The 16,613-nt window shown below is 36.0% G+C and overlaps 1 protein-coding gene across 6 annotated transcripts in view; it reads left to right on the top strand.

The window, feature by feature from the left end:
• DCLRE1C (DNA cross-link repair 1C) overlaps positions 1 to 14,763 on the top strand; it is a gene marked incomplete at its 3' end in the record, with an annotated part of 30,239 nt that extends 15,476 nt beyond the window's left edge. For 3 of the 6 annotated variants that reach the window (XM_081298832.1, XM_081298834.1, XM_081298835.1), the window contains 6 exons: positions 3,128 to 3,229; positions 5,528 to 5,664; positions 6,180 to 6,234; positions 7,553 to 7,641; positions 10,148 to 10,242; positions 13,841 to 14,763. In XM_081298832.1, the coding sequence (XP_081154958.1) occupies positions 3,128 to 3,229; positions 5,528 to 5,664; positions 6,180 to 6,234; positions 7,553 to 7,641; positions 10,148 to 10,242; positions 13,841 to 14,763 (1,401 nt within the window). Of the gene's footprint in view, positions 1 to 3,127; positions 3,230 to 5,527; positions 5,665 to 6,179; positions 6,235 to 7,552; positions 7,642 to 8,151; positions 8,252 to 10,147; positions 10,243 to 13,840 lie in introns of those variants that run through there. The other 3 variants (XM_081298836.1, XR_014022586.1, XM_081298833.1) reach the window with 3 other exon arrangements.
• Positions 14,764 to 16,613: the final 1,850 nt, after the last annotated feature.

Raw genomic sequence — 16,613 nt, 5'->3', positions numbered from 1 at the left:
ACATTGTCCTGGAGAATTGGTTCCTTAGCCTCATTGATAGATCAGTATCAGATTGAGAGGGAGTTTTCACCTATCCCTTCCAGATAGTTCTTTCCAGCTGCTCAGTGCTGCGTTTTTAGAACCAAAGCAATAGAGCCCAGAATATGTGTGGATGACTGTCAAGCAAGGAGCTCCCTACCTTCAGGGCTTACCTGAAGAGAGTGTCTTGAGCTCTCGTCTCTTAAGAGAAAATAGATTTTTGATCATGACTGAACAAAATGATGTACTGGGACTAGTTGGCCATTTAAATTTTGTTTGATTTTGTACCTTTTAATATAGATCTCCAAACAAACTTGTGACAAGAACTATAAGTTACATATAATGTACTTTAGTAAAGTTAAAATGATCTAGTTATTCTGCATTTGAAATTTCAAAAACTTTTTTTTTTGTTCTGAGGATTAAACCCAGTAGCACTTAGCCACTGAGCCACATCCCCAGCCCTTTTAATATTTTATTTTGAGACAGATCTTGCTAAGTTGCTGAGGCTGGTTTTGAACTTGCAATCTTCCTGCCTTAGTCTTCCAAGCTACTGTACCACTGCACCCAGCTAAATTCCTCCTTTACTTCTCAAGTGAAGGTCTTCCTTCCTAAGTCATTTTCTTGGCTTCATCCATCCTTATGTCATTCTGTCCAAAAATATCTGAATAAAGTTGCCAGTTCTCTATTTTAAAAAGGATATGTTTTTGTTCTGAGGTTTTCCTTCCTGTTTTTGATGTAAAAAATAGCCTTTTAAATTAAATCACAGTGGTGACAGATTGTGTTCTCTCACTTTCTTACACACTCACACACACACATGCTTACATATACTATGTGGGTTTTTTCCCTTATGCATTATTTTGGTAAAATATAAAAGTACTTGTCAGTCCCAAATTTGTTATATAATTTTAGTGGCATGTGGAATAGTGGAAGCTTAAAATGCTAAAGGTGAACAAGATGTGGATATTTGTTTTTCTGCATCTGCTCTCCCTCTTGACCCAGAAAATCGATATGTGGTGGGGAAATCTGACCCTTGTTTCTTTACCTGCCACTACCTTGCAGGAAGAGGCCAGGAGGAGGGGTTCAGGGAGAGGCTTTGGTGGTGACCCCAGAGTTTCCTCTGAGTGAGACCTTTTAATTCTGTTAATTCCTTTGAAGAGGATGGGGAAATTTTTAGGTCAGGAATTTGAAAAGAAAACATGGTGAGGTTCTCAACTAAGGGACTTCAGAGATAATCTATAGCTGCTTTTCCTGTTTTTATTTTTTATTTTTTTTTTAAAGAGAGAGAGAGAGAGAGAGAGAATTTTTTAATTTTTTTTTTTTTTTTAGTGTTCAGCGGACACAACATCTTTGTTTGTATGTGATGCTGAGGATCGAACACGGGCCGCACGCATGCCAGGCAAGCGCGCTACTGCCGGGTTTCTGTTCTCGTAAATAAAAGGCTCAGGGGTCACTCTAGTTAAAGTGGGCTAACTGGGCTGCACGAAATAACCACACAAGAGACACAAATACCTTTTTCTTTGGGGTCGCTGTGACGGCTCCTCTGACCTTAAGGGTCTGCAGAAAGAGAGCCAGAGCACGCGCTGACCCCTTTTATTGAGGAGAAGCTATTCAAATGAGGCAAGGGGTCAGGTTTCAGGGGGCTGAGTCTATCTTCATGATGTCCACTGTCAGCAGGTTGACTGACACCAGGGTAGGCCACACCCAAGGGCACAGTAAGAGGACGGGACACACACAAGGCACTTCCATGGAAGATTCTATCCTAAACAGGGCAAGGGGTTATATTACAAAGGAACAGGTGAGCATAGCTTCACCCATGGGGCTGTAGCAAGACACACCCATTTCTGTGACTGAGCGCCTCAGCACCCAGCTGGGGAGTGTAACTCACTCACCCATAAGGTTGGCCTCCCACAGCTACCACTTGAGCCACATCTCCAGCCCTTCGTTTTTATTTTTTGAAGTATAGTTTTGTGAAGTATAGTTTCTATACCAGTCTTTATCATCTCAGAATTTATCTCTATTCATCCCTCTTCCTTAGCCCAGAAAATCTTTCATTTTTACTTCTTATGGGTCATTAGTAAACAGGTAGTGAGCAGAATGGGCCGTTGGATAAAAAAGCAGTTATGTTTATGTTCTTTTTATACCTGTCTTAGTAAATTTAGCACATCATTTGACATTCTTTTTGTGTGTGTGTGTGTGTGTGTGGCAATGGGGATTGAACCCAGGGGTGCTTTACCACTGAGCTCAAAACTTGGGATCCTCCTGCCTCAGCCTCCTCGGTGGCTGGAATTAAAAGTGTGTGCCAGTGTACCCAGCTGCAATTTGATATTATTCTAATCTGTTTGTTAATCAGACATCAAAATGAAATGCTTCTTTTTTGCCATGTCAGAATCCTAATATCAATTTAAATGCTTGGAATTTTCTCTGAAGTACCCAGAAGATAAGCTTTAAGTAAACCTGGAACCTTGATTTAACACTTTAACATGTGTTAACCTTAAAATGCTAGAGGTGACCAAGATGTGGATATTTGTTTTTCTGCATCTGCTCTCCCTCTTGACCCAGAAAATTGATATGTGGTGGGGAAATCTGACCCTTGTTTCTTTACCCGCCACTGCCCCTTTGTGGCACCTTGTATGTATGTGTCTTTTAAGAGGAGATTCTGGATCATCCCTATCTGCTTTGTTCATAGAAATATAACCCAGGATTTAGAATAAATCTTGATTGTATAGTAGATGCACAATATATATGAATCAAGAGACTCTGGAAGAACTGAAGGATGGTATTAGCAAGATCAAATGAAATCCATGGGCTGAGTCCTTTGTCCATTGACCTCATGGCAGAATATTAACAAGCAATGAATGAGCAAATAGCCAGGTGGAAAAAAAAATACCTGAGAACATATATCTAGATATAGCTAGTTACAATTAGATGTAACTAACTGGATATTTTGCCCCTCAATATTTGTTCCCCTTGAACAATTCTGGATCATCCCTATCTGCTTTGTTCATAGATATATAACCCAGGATTTAGAATAAATCTTGATTGTATAATAGAAGCACAATACATATGAATACATTTCAAATAATTTGCTTATGCCTGTTATTTTCCATAGATTCATGTGGACAAGCTGGACATGTTTAGAAACATGCCTGACATTCTTCATCATCTCACAACAGACCGTAGCACCCAGATCCACGCATGTCGGCATCCAAAGGTATCTGTGTAAATGACCATTCTCATGTTGTTTTCAGGATCCATAAAAGCCAGAATGTTAGGTCAAAAAGGAACTTCAAAAATTTCATTTGAGACTCATCACTTTGTAAACATAAAAGCTGAGACTACAATCCTAAGTTATTAGCTCAAAGTTATGCAGCCATACATAACTGTATTTCTTTAACGTATATATCATAATAATAGAACAGATCCTTATAGTTAAATTTAAATAAAATCTATTCCTATACATTCTAGAATGTAAATTTGTTTCTAATGAAATAATATGCTCTAGCTTATAATTTAAGTAAATATATTTATGGTCCACTACTATTTAATTTTTGAGACTCATGACATACACATGTTCATAAACTTTAGTTTTCTTCCATTCATTTGAGATAAATATCTAGATATAACTTCCTTCAGACTTTGAAGAAGTGACATGTATTGACAGCCCAATTTTCAGTGAATGTTTCCAGTGCCTCTGCAACTCACCTGTAATTTTTTTTTTTCCTGTAGTACGGATTAAACTAAAGGGCCTTCTACTACTGAACTGTGTCCCTGGCCCTTTGTATTTTTATTTTGAGACAGGGTCTTGCCAAGTTGTCCAGGCTGTCCTCAAATTTTGCCATCCTCCTGCCTTAGCCTCATGAGTAACTGAGATTACAGGAGTGCACCACCGAGGCCAGCTTTGATCTGTTTTTAATGCTACCACAGAGCCTTTCTGTTATTAAACACCAGAGATAGGTCTTAACGTTTTGAATTTGCCTTTAATATATTCATTTTAATTATTAAGGCTAGTTACCTTCAAATGCAGTGATATGAGTGATCATAATTTCCTTCTAAAATTTTAATAATCTTAGCATGCAAATGCTGAGGTTTTTTTTTTTTTTTTTTTTTTTTTTTTTTTTTTTTTTTGGTAAGTAGGCAATGCATTTATATGTTCAGATTACTATTTGGTGATATTGGTCCCATATACATAAGTCAAAACTTTAAGTCTACTTGCTTGGCCCTTACAATAAAGTATAACTTTAAACCAAAAAAGTAACTCTTATTGACAATATGGAATGTTTTTTGGGGGGAGGCCACTGTAAGAGCTAGAGGTAAGAAATTACATTTGATGGTTTGTAAGCTGCATATTATAACTTGCATTCATGAATGTATTTAATCATTTTTGGTGTGTGTGTATGTATAGATATATGTGTATGTACAAATGCATGCACACATCCAATGAATTTGTGGATAGATAAAAATTTTAAATTTTAAAATTATCAAATTTCTTTTTGCTCTGATTTTTCTCACATTTCACAAAGTAGCTTAATTTGTAATTGCTATTGCTGTCATTTCCCACAAAGCTGACTTTTCTTGGGACACTATTTCTAGTGGCTTAAGATATTCCTTAGGCCACATAGTTTTTACAATACTGACTAGTAGATCCAGAGCTTGAGGAGTCCTGTTGCAGTCTCATCTAGATCCTTACAAGAAATAGTAATTTAAAAAAAAAAAAAAAAGAAATAGTAATTTCTGTGAAGAAATTTGAGTGGGATGGAGTGAATCCAAACATAATGTCTTTGGAACAAACATTTTATTATTTTTCAAATTTGTAAAAGCACCTTTTTATATTTTTTCCTCCAGTTTTATTTTGAAGTTTTTAAAAACAGTAAAGTTGTAAGCCTAGTACAAATCCTACTGTATTTATTCATCTGGACTCATCATTTTGTTGACACTGCCACATATTCTCTCTCTCTCTCTCTCTCTCCATGTGTAACCACCCACAGCCCAAACCTCTGGAGAGTAAGTTGCAGATTTCCTGTCATTTCACCTGAACTCCTTCAGCATGAAGGAGTTAAGAACAAGAACATTCTCTTATATAAACACAACATGATTCACCCACTCAGGAAATTTAATGTTGCTATAATACTATTGGCTAGTTTATAGTCCATATTCCAATTTCCTAATTGTCCCAATAGTATGCTTTAGCCTATGAAGATGGGAGCAATTAATTAAATCCAGGATTTAATTAAAGATCATGCATTGCATTCAGTCAACTTCAAGAGTCTTTAGATGTATAGATCATGTCTCCAGCCTTTAGTTCTGTTTCCTCATATTGATTGTTTTGAAGAGTCGAAGCCAGTTGTTCTGCAGAAAGTTTCTCAATTTGGAATTATCTGATTGTTTGCTCATATTTACACTTTTTGTTCATGTCTAAAAAACTTATTTACTTTTGTTTTTGAGATCTTACCTGCAAACAGTTTTGTTGAAAATATATAACTGTATCTATATATTTTTTAATCTTTTTTAGGCAGAGGAATATTTTCAGTGGAACAAATTACCCTGTGGAATTACTTCCAAAACTGGAATTCCACTCCACATAGTCAGCATTAAGCCTTCTACCATGTGGTTTGGAGAAAGAACTAGAAAAACAAATGTGATAGTGAGGTAAGAAACTCATGCCATTGGTCTTCTGAGAGAAACTTTGAGATAAAATATTTTAATTTAGTTTCAAAACAGTCTAGCCTAAGCCCAAGAAGAGGATCTACTGTAATGGTGGGGATTCCTTTCTTTAAACATTATATAAACTGAAGAGATACTATTCCAAACCTATTATGAAAAAATTAAATCTAGAAGGCTGTTCTAGTGAGGGAGGAGAGAAGATGGCTGGAGCCTGCAGGAATCAGAGTGGTTGGGTATGAATTGTACATTGATGTGGAAAATAGAAGCTCCTTGGCAGAGTAAAGAGTTTCCATAATGATATCTTCAAACCATTTCCTTCCCTTTGGCTATTTAGAATATCTACAGCAGATTTCCAGTTCTGGAAAGTCTACTCCTGTTCCAAGAAGAAATTCCCGATTGTGGGGTGATTTCATACTTGAATAACCTAAAGATTAGAGTCAGGACTTTTAGCTTAGTTTTGCTAAATGACTTTTTAAATTTTTGCTTTCATTTCCCTTTAGGACTGGGGAGAGTTCATACAGAGCTTGCTTTTCTTTTCATTCCTCCTATAGTGAGGTAAGGGGATCCCATAAACTCATAACTTTTCTCCTGATAGTACTTCAGCCTTCATCATTGATAACAGTACTCTTGACTTCCAGAGGCATCTCTGTTTAAATATCATCTTGTTTCATTTTTTTTCTAGTAACAGTTGGTTCTCATTATTCATGAACTCCATATTTCTGAGTTTGCTCACTCACCGTTACTTATTTATAACCCCAATATCAATACTTGCAGCCCCTCAGGAGTCAGTCACTTGGACAGTGATGAGAAATGTGAGTCACTTAACATGCACTTTTCATGATCTAGTTGAACAAGGCAGCTCTCATACTGTAGCTTTCATACTATAAATAAGTGTCCTTTTTGTGGTCTGTTGAATGCCACTTTTTTTTGTATTTTTGTGCTTTTTCTCAGTAATTTTGCAATTTAAAATGACATTCTAGTGTAGTGCTGAAGTACTGTCTAGATTCCTGAGCACAAGAAGGCTGTGATGTGCCTTATGGTAAAAATATGTATTAAGAATCAAGCATGATGGTGCACATCTGTAATCCCAGCGGCTGGGGAGGCTGAGGCAGGAGGATTGCAAGCTCAAAGCCAGCCTCAGCAACTTAGTGAGGCCCTAAGCAACTTAGTGAGACCTTGTCTCAAAATAAAAAGGGCTAAGGATGTGATTAAGCACCCCTGGGTTCAATTCTTAGTACAAAACACACACACACACACACACACACACAAATTTTTAGGTCTGAGTTACAGTGCTGTTTGCTGTGAGTTCAATGTTAATAAATCAGCAGTGTTAAACAAATTGTCTTTAAACAAATACATATAAAACAAGAGTATATGTAGATTGGTTGATGAAGATATCAATAGGGGCTTTCAGGAATCTAATTATGTACCATTTTCCTCCCTAGAAGCAGTGGTTCAGTATCCTCTAATTCAGTGTTCGTAATTTTTTAGAATATAATTCCCTACAAATACTGAGAAATGATGGTTGTAGTGTATTTTATTTAGACAGGCTGTCAACTTGAACAAGAAAGGATAGTCCTTTGTTAGGTGTCTCAGAAGTAGTGGATCACTTCTGGTTATAGGTTTGACCTTACTTTTTCTCCTTATACAATGCCTGAGGACTAGATCTCCCTACCTTTCTAAGTCAAAGTAGCCTTTTATTTTAATATAGAGTTATTGGCAACATCTGAGCTCTTATCTCTTAACTTGATGCTTTATTTGGAAAGTTAGATGCTAATAATTATTCTGTGCCCTAGTCATTCCATTTGCAAAAGGGAAATTTTTGTGTTGTCATCATGGAAATAATTGATCCATTTTATTTTCCTTCTTCTAGATTAAAGACTTCTTGAGCTACATTTGTCCTGTGAACGCATATCCAAATGTCATCCCATTGGGTACAACTAAGGATAAAGTTATAGAAATGTGAGTAGTTACTACTTGTGGCATTTATTAGTCCCTTGATGGCTTTTGACTAGGAGACAAAGGAATTTTGCCTGAAAGTTTGCAAATCTGGAACCTGATTCTGCTGTTAATATTTTCAAACTCTATTCATTTCCCTTTTTTCCTTTCATTCAATGTGTCAGAATGTATAGGTAGAATTATGAATTTGTCCTGGGTGGAATCCTGGCTCTACCATTTACTTGCAGTGTGATCTCAGATAATTTCTCTAAATTAGTTATTTCTAATAAGCAAAGTAGGAGTATCCATTCATGCTTATTTGTTGAGTTTCTCAGAAATTTAGAGATAATATATGAAAAACACTTAGCATAGTTCCAAGCAGGTGATCAGTGAAGATATCTAGTGAATGGACAAGCAAAACCAAAGGAGAGGTGAAACAGTATGATTATCTTTTACTGTCACTATTTTTTTAACCTCTTCTTTAAGTTCCATCTATTCATTCATTAAATATTTCTTTATTTTTTCTTTTGACAGTACTGGAGATTAGAATCCAGGGGTGTTCTACCTCCATCCCTTTTTATTTTGACATAGGGTCATTCTAAGTTGCCCAGATTGGCCTCAAACCTGCACTCCGAAGAATTTCTGGATTACAGATGTGTGCCACCATACCTGGCCTATTCATTAAATGTTTCTCTAGTGCCAGTTCTAGCTTAGGCACTGCACTTGGGATGGATCCAAGTTGACTAAGATACACCAATACTTATGGAATTCTGGAGTATTGGGAGAAGGCTGGGTCTGAACAGGAGCATACCCATATACATACAAATTTCTGTGAATCATGAAGGTATCTGGCCTGGTGCCAGGGAATCTACCCCAGAGACTGAGTATATACAATATTCTGATAAGTATACATACAGAACCAGGCTTGCAAGCGTTCATGGGAAATAGGGTTTAGGACCAAGCTCTGGAGAGAGGTGTGGATTGGAAGCACAGATTTAGGAGGTACAGTGCAGGTGATAACTGAAACCATAAGGACAAAGGAAATCACCAAGAGAGAATGAAGAGGGTAAAATAAGGAGGTCAAAATTCTGAGCAGCACATTAAGGAAGGAATGAGAAGGAGACAGAGTGGCCTAGACAGTGGGAGGACCAGGAAAGACAAAGTATAGTTTATCAGTGGCAAATTTTTGATTAGTCAAATAATATAGGGAGGTCTCCTGTTGCCTTGGTAATTAGGTCATTTGTATGTGCCTAATGAAAGCAATTTTAGTAGACTTATGAGTTGGAAGCCAGATTGTATTTTTTTGTTTTTGAGAAATGTGTAAAAGTGAGGAAGACTATTCTTCAAACAGTTTGATAATGCCAGGCATGGTGGTATACCCCTGTAATCCCTGCAACTCAGGAAACTGAGGCAGGAGGATCACAAGTTTGGGGCCAGTCCTAGCAATTAGCAAGGCCCTAACCAAATTAGACACTGTCTCAAAATAAAAAGGGCTGGGAATGTGGCTCAGTGGTTGTTTCCCAGAGCCACAGGGACTGTGATACTAGGTTCAATCCTTAATACCAAAAAAAAAAATTTTTTTTTGATAGTTCAGGGAAGGGTACAGACAAGAATTAGAGTCTTGATATTAAAAGAGCTGAGATGTAAAAATGCCTTTTGTAATTAATCTTGAATACACTTAAGAATCAGTTTGGGTGCTTGGTAAATTCCTCTTCCCTCATCTTGCATTTCATGAGGTAGTTCTGTTACAGGCAGGCACGGGGAGAACCTCCTTACTCAGGGAAGCCTTTCTTCTGGGGCTGGGAATGTGGCTCAAGCGGTAGCACGCTCACCTGAAAGTTACCAAAGGAGAGTAGTTAAAATGATTTTAAGAAGTGGTAACAGAGCTAAGGTTCTGGAGGGAATGGAACAGAATAGACTCTGAACAAAAGAAGAAGAGTGACAATGGCAGGTGGGTGTAGCTGAACATAAATTTCAGGTTGGGAGCTTCATGGTGCTCTCCTCCAAGTGGTAAGTTATATAAAATCCTCAAGGCTTCTGGCAATCTTCAAAGCAGTTAGCAATGCTGCCTTCAATGAAGGGTAGATGCTTTCTCCTTTTGTCTTCACACTTTCAGCCTGTAGCTCCAGAATGAAGAGATAAATATGTGAGATTTGCAAGATTATTGCAAGATATAAGTAAATCCCATTAAACAGGGAGAGGGAAGCAGCTAGCTATCCTATATTCCCTGAATACCATGAAGCATTGTATTACTTAATAGTGTTTTAGGATAGGGACCTACTTTTCTGTATTACAAGAGTGAAGATCTAAGTTTTGTTTCCCTTAATCCTAACAAGTAGATTATCTTGGGGTTATATTTAAGTACCTGTTTACCAGTTTATTTTATTAAAGTGATTTTTAATAAACACTACTTTCAGTTCTTAAAAGAAGTTGTACGAGTTCCCCCATAGTTTTTGTAGTCTCTATAAATCATGCGAACTTTCTAGCAGTTTTTCCAAAAGGAAAAGTCAAATATTTTGATTCTTTTTAGCTTACAGCCTTTATGCAGATCTTCCCAAAGTACTGAGCCAAAGTATAAACCACTTGGAAAACTGAAGAGAGCTAGAACAATTCATGTAGACTCAGGTAAGAATAATGGTCCTAGGTCCAGTGGTGTGGGTTTCCTGCAGAGACGTTTTTCAGGATGTTCTGGTCTGGTAAAGTGGCTTTGGGCTGATAGACATGGTCTCCAGGAAGAGCTTTGCTTTACTATCTTCAGGAAGTCAGGAGTCCAATGTCCTTCCCAGGTATGTAGTAAGTGGTGAAAACCTGTTGCACATTGCAAGGTGTTCTCAGCTTTCTGGGAACATGCTCTGTGACTAGTAGAGGCCCCAAAGAGAGGCTGTGTTGTTACCCCTGCATGTTTCTCTTCAGTATACAGTCTGAAAATGAAGCCATTATTATTGTAATTTCTTATCAGGTGGTGGAGAAAAATCAATGAATTTTCTCTATACTTTCTTTAATCACTACTTTCAGTTTTTAGAGATAAGCTCCCATATAGAAATCAGAACTTTACAGTCTGAGTGAAGCTCTCCTGATTTACACCCAGCCATATTTTATGGTTAGGATTCTGGTTTCCTTTGGTGGAGAGTCAGTTACTATACCATATAGTGAATATATAATGCTTCTTGAACACCTAGTACATGGCTGGTATTGTGCTAGCCACATGGTATCTGTTTTGTTTGAGCTGCCATAACCAAAAAAAAAAAAAAAAAAAAAAAACAGATTGGGTAATTTAAACAGACTTATTTCTCACCATACTGGAGATTAGAAATCCAAAATCAAGGGGCTGGCAAGGTACATTTCATTCTGAGGCCCTTTCTCTTGGCTTGTAGTTAGCCATCCTCTTTTGTGCCCACAAGGTGCAGGGAGAGCACTTGAGAATTGGAGATATCTGGTGTTTCTTAAAGGATACTAATCCTGCCAGATCAGGGCCCTATCCTCATTTACCCGTAATCACTTCCTTAGAGGCTCTATCTGCAGATTAACTGGTACACTGGAAGCTGAAATTCTTAAAAAAAAAAAAAAAAAAAAAAAACCTCATACCCTTTCTGCATTTACTCAATCCATACTTAAATTCAATGATTGTCTTTTTGGATCTGGTTGCTGGTTCATGTTTATTGCTTGCTTCCATTTTATTTATTCTTGATTCCCCCACATCCCCTCTGTTAGCTTTGATTTTGTTCCTTCTAGATTATTCTGGCTTATTGTTACTCATAGATTTTCTCATATTTGTATGGGTATTAATCTGAATTTTAGATGTATTTTATAGTGTCTTAATATTTAATTTAACCCATGTACATCACTGACTTCGTAGTTATCCTAATCTGAGTGTTTTAAAATCTGGTAATGACTAGATTTTTAGATCCTTTAGTTTTTTTCTGTTAAGCGATCAGCACCAATATACATGTAGTCTTAAATCAGCTGCTTTAAGATTTGTGCTTTTATCAGAATCTGAGGGGCAAGCTCAGAAGTCATTCTTAGCCTCTTTTAAAAACCTCTTTGTGCTCTAAATGTTTTAATAGCTTACCTTATTATTATCTTCACAGACCACTTTTATAAAAATATATACTCACTGTAGATAATTTGGAAAATAAATGGCTATGTAATATATATATTTTGATTAGTATTTTAATGTATTTCCTTTCCCCTTATTAACTTACATATTCATAAAACTCAGTGGAATGATGTCAAAAACATTTTAAAAACACTGGGGGCTTTAGTCCATGAGAACAGTAGTGTTTGTAGTGCTAGAGCAATGTACTGAAGTTCTGTTGCACGAGACTCTTGGAATTCAGTGGACTGAATTCCTTAGGGTAAGACTTAGGACAGTGGGGCACAGGGAAATGATGAAAGAATTCAGTAGTGTAACAACTGCATAGATACATACAGGCTGAAAAGCAGCTTATATCACTTTTATAAATATACACATATGTGTATATACCTATTTTTTACTTCAAACATTTTATTAGATAATGTTACTCTTCAAAAATAGTTTAATGGTTGCATACTTTTCATTATAATCTTTGAGTTATGAATATTAAGTCATAATTTAGGTTGTTTTATAATTGTGATAAATAACTCATTGGGTTAAATTATAGAAATTTAGGTACTTAATACATATTACCAAATTGCTTTCTAGTATGGTTATCAATTTTTACAAACATTTATGATATCTGTCCTTTTTTTCATGTAGTTTAGGTGTTTTATTATCAGTATTTGTAAATTCTAAGAATTAATACTTGAATATTGTGATATTTTTCTCAGTGTTATGCCTAATTTCATAATTTAAAATTTCACATGGTTACAGAATAGTACACAGTGTTAAACTCAAGAGTATAGAAACTTTGCTTCTTAGATGCACACAGGTAAGGTGACATGAAAATGTTGTGACAGAGGATTATGCAGTGTAAACAGGATACTGGTACAGTTGCAGATCTAGGACATGGAGTTGTCTAACTTAGACTTCGTAAAAAGATGACTCACTGCAGAACTAAAATATATAGCTCATGACTTAAAATAAAGCTATATTCTGGAGACTAGGATGATTCCAAATATACTAGCTAGACATTAGTTCTCTCAAGTCCTTTAAGAATGAAGGCTAAACTCAATTATAAATCCTAAATGAAACAATAGACTCTGAAAATTAGCTTCGGGGTGGGCATGGCAGCATATGCCTGTAATCCCAGCAACTTGGGTGGCGGAGGCAGGAGGATCCAAAATTCAAGGCCAAACTGGGCAATTTAGGAGTTTGGCTTATGAATCAACATGCCTTTTCTCTGAACATGTCTCCTTATTGGCAAAAGGGGAGCTGGATAATCGTCTATTAAAAATAGTGTTTAGCTTCACCTTTATCATTTAAGCTGGTTCAATTATCTTTAAGAAGTAGGATATTATAAGTTAAAACCTTAATTAGAACAAAAGTTGCCACATTTAATTTTCTGCCTCCAAGCCTTTAGAATGTGGGAAAATACTGGTTTTATTGAAATTTTATTCATTTATGAGAACTTCATTTCCCATGTAAGAATGATTGCCTAATCTTATAGATCAGGCTTACTATATGATTATTTGGCATGCTTAATAATCAGCAAAATAAATGTTGACTTAGTTCTTGACACTTATTAGGACTTATCTGATATTTTGGTTAAAGTTGATTTAACCTGTATGTGTTCCCCCAGTATCTGTCACGGTGTTGTGTACAAACGATAAATAGAGGCGGAGGGGAGGGATCAACTCTTTATTAAAGCAGCCAATCCACTAGGCACCTATTGTTTGCAGAGCAGACAGGGTTTATAAACTTGGTTGATGAGCAGAACCAGCTGCAATATTTTATTTGGCCCAACCTTCACCAGACAATCTCTGGAATGAGATCTAGAAACATTTTTTTTTTTTAACAGTTCTCCCTATCATCCTAATTATCAGATTTAAGAACCACTTGACTTATATTCTCTACTAATGGTGTGGCATTACAAAAATCCAAGAAGGATGCTAGACTGTTCAGCATATCCCAATAAGAGGCCTTTTGATTTTATCTTTGGAAAAAAAAGGAGCCTCTCCATTTTTTGCTGTTTCAAGAATTTAAACCCTGGGTAAATGCTACAAATTAAATCTTTATTGAAAATAGAAATTGACTCCATTTACCTTGTTTCTTATAAACCTTTTTTTTTTAAATCTTCTTCTATAGAGGAGGAGGATGAACTCTTTGATGACCCTCTGCCAGTACCATTAAGGCACAAGGTTCCATACCAGCTAATTCTTCACCCTGAGGTATTTTCGATGACTACAATATCACAAAACCAGCCTGAAAAACTGAGACAAAGCACAGGATGTTTCAAAACAGAGAGTACACAAAACTCTCTTTTGACCAATTTTATAGATTGTGAAGAATCCAATAGTGAAAGTGAGGAAGAATTAGAAATCCCATCTCCAGTGCAAGAAGATCTGGGCCCTGTAACGCTTCCCCAGCAAAAGGCTGATGTGGATGTACCACAGTGGGAAGTATTCTTTAAAAGAAAAGATGACACCACAGACGAGGGTTTGGAAAACTTCCCTTCCTCCACAGAGACAGGAGGATCTCAGTCACCCAAGCTTTTCAGTGACTCTGATGAAGAATCAACACACATCTCCTCCCAGAATTCTTCTCAGTCAACACACATAACAGAACAAGGAAGTCAAGGCTGGGATAGCCAATCTGATACTGTTTTGTTATCTTCCCAAGAGAAAAATGGTGGGGATATTACCTCTTTGAACAAAGGTGCCTACAGACCAAAAACCAAAGAGAATATTCCTACCTCCCAGATGGAACAAAACGTACTTAGCCCAAAGGACACTTACTCTGATTTAAAAAGCAGAGATTCAGAAATAACTACAGTTCCTAACATTGGAGAACCAACTACTCTGAGTTGTGGGAAACACATACCTGAGAAAAACAGGTCGCTAAATTTTAGCACACATTCAGATTCACAGAGTTCCTCTGATTTTGAAATTCCCTCAACTCCAGAAGCAGAACTACCTAAACGAGAGCATTTACAGTATTTATATGAGAAACTGGCAACAGGTGAGAATATAATAGTTGAAAGAAAAAAATGTTCATTCTTAGATATATAAATGGAATACTTAAAAATCTTCAAATAGCCTAAAAGACAGCAGCAAAACACACATCAATGGAAAGACATTTGGGGAAACATAACCCAATTACATGCTGTCTCTAAGAAACTCAGTTCAAATGATGTAAGTTAAAAGGATGGAAAAGAGACACCATTTAAATACTAAAACTTGGACTAACTATACAAATATCAATTTCTGAATAAAAGGTTCAAGTTACCAAAAAGACATAAAAGAATCCTAAATTTGCATGCACTTAACAGTCAAAATACATGAAACAAAAGGAAAAGCAAACTAATGTACAATTAGATTTTAACATTCTTCTCTTTGTAAGAGAACTAGTATAAATACAGAAAATCAAGAATATAGAACTAAACACCATCAGTCAACTGGATCTAATTTACATTTACAGAACACTGCACCTAATAGCAGAACACACTTCTTCAAGTGCACATGAACATTCACAAAGATACATCTTGGATTATAAAAAATTAGAATAACAATCTATAAATTGATGTTTATGGGGGGGGAATTCACCATTACTCTCAAAAGATGTTCTATCACTTTAAACCGTTGATCTGAATACAGTGGTAAAACTAGAACAATAAGAATGTAAAAGAAAATGCTTATGAATTAAATGACTATATGTCCAGAGTCATTAAATTTAAGTTCACCAGTGCTTCTGAGAAATCAATAAAGCTTTACAAACATTCAAAAACTTCTGTATGCTGACATTTCACATTAATCAGAGCTGAGACATCACTTTTTAGTGGTATCTCACAATTTGTAGATTAAATGGACAATGATTTGTATCTTGATGTTGCATAGTAATAAGACCAAAAAGTAATCATGGATCCACCATACTAGATTAACTATATGTTTGTATAATAGTCATTAATGCTTAAGACTTAGTTTTAATAGTATACCTTATGATTCAAGATAGGCATTCACAAAATACCTGTAAACATTCTTCTGAATATATTCCTAGCATTTTACAATCACATCATTTTTATGTCTGGTAAAAATGCTGGCTGAATTCAAGGGCTAAGAGCAATACAGACTATTCAACATACTTGTAGAGGTCATCAGATTTTAAAGCAGAGGTTTTGAGTGATAATACTTATCAGTGCTTATTCTGTAAAAAGTTTTTTATACACACACATATGCTTTAATTCTCATAACTATCCTTTGAGGGATAGGTGATGAAGGCACAACAGGTTAGTTCACATAGCCAGTAAGGGGCAAAGCCAGGATTCAAACACAAGCAATTTGACTTTACAGTCTCTGCTCTTAAGCACTATGCTATTCAAGTCATTATTAACTAATAATATAGTATAAAAACAGTCAGGACTAATTTAGTTGCTACTTGATTTTTACTTCCAGAACTATTAATTGTAAAAGTGGGAAAAAAGTTGAATCCCAGGACCTAAAAATTTTTAGAATAGAAACTGATTTTTTTAAGTATCCCTGAATACTTATATAGTTTTCAGCCTAGTAACTGGATGATCTTGAGCACAGTAATGTTACCTACCCAGTCTAATCCTGTTACCTTAGGTCTAATAAAGGAATGACGGCAACAACATTCTAGATTTATGAGAAGTACATTAGTATATACATATACCTAAGCCTTATTCAATAAATACTAGTTCTGAATTCTAAAATTTCTTTGTATTTCAAGGCAAACTTATAATAGTTAGTTTAAGGACCTAATAATTAATAGCATAAAAATTTCAAATACACAATATCTGTCCATATTGTGCTAACTACGTTCAATTATACTTTTAATACTCAAATGCATGAACCCATAAAGGAACTGTCTAGAAATCTTTGGTTAATCTCATCAGCAGATAATT

The sequence above is a fragment of the Spermophilus citellus genome (genome assembly GCF_964194105.1).
Source record: "Spermophilus citellus genome assembly, chromosome: 6".
Lineage (NCBI taxonomy): Eukaryota > Metazoa > Chordata > Mammalia > Rodentia > Sciuridae > Spermophilus > Spermophilus citellus.
Note: the sequence above shows the minus strand (reverse complement) of the source record. Positions and strands in the feature narration are given on the sequence as shown.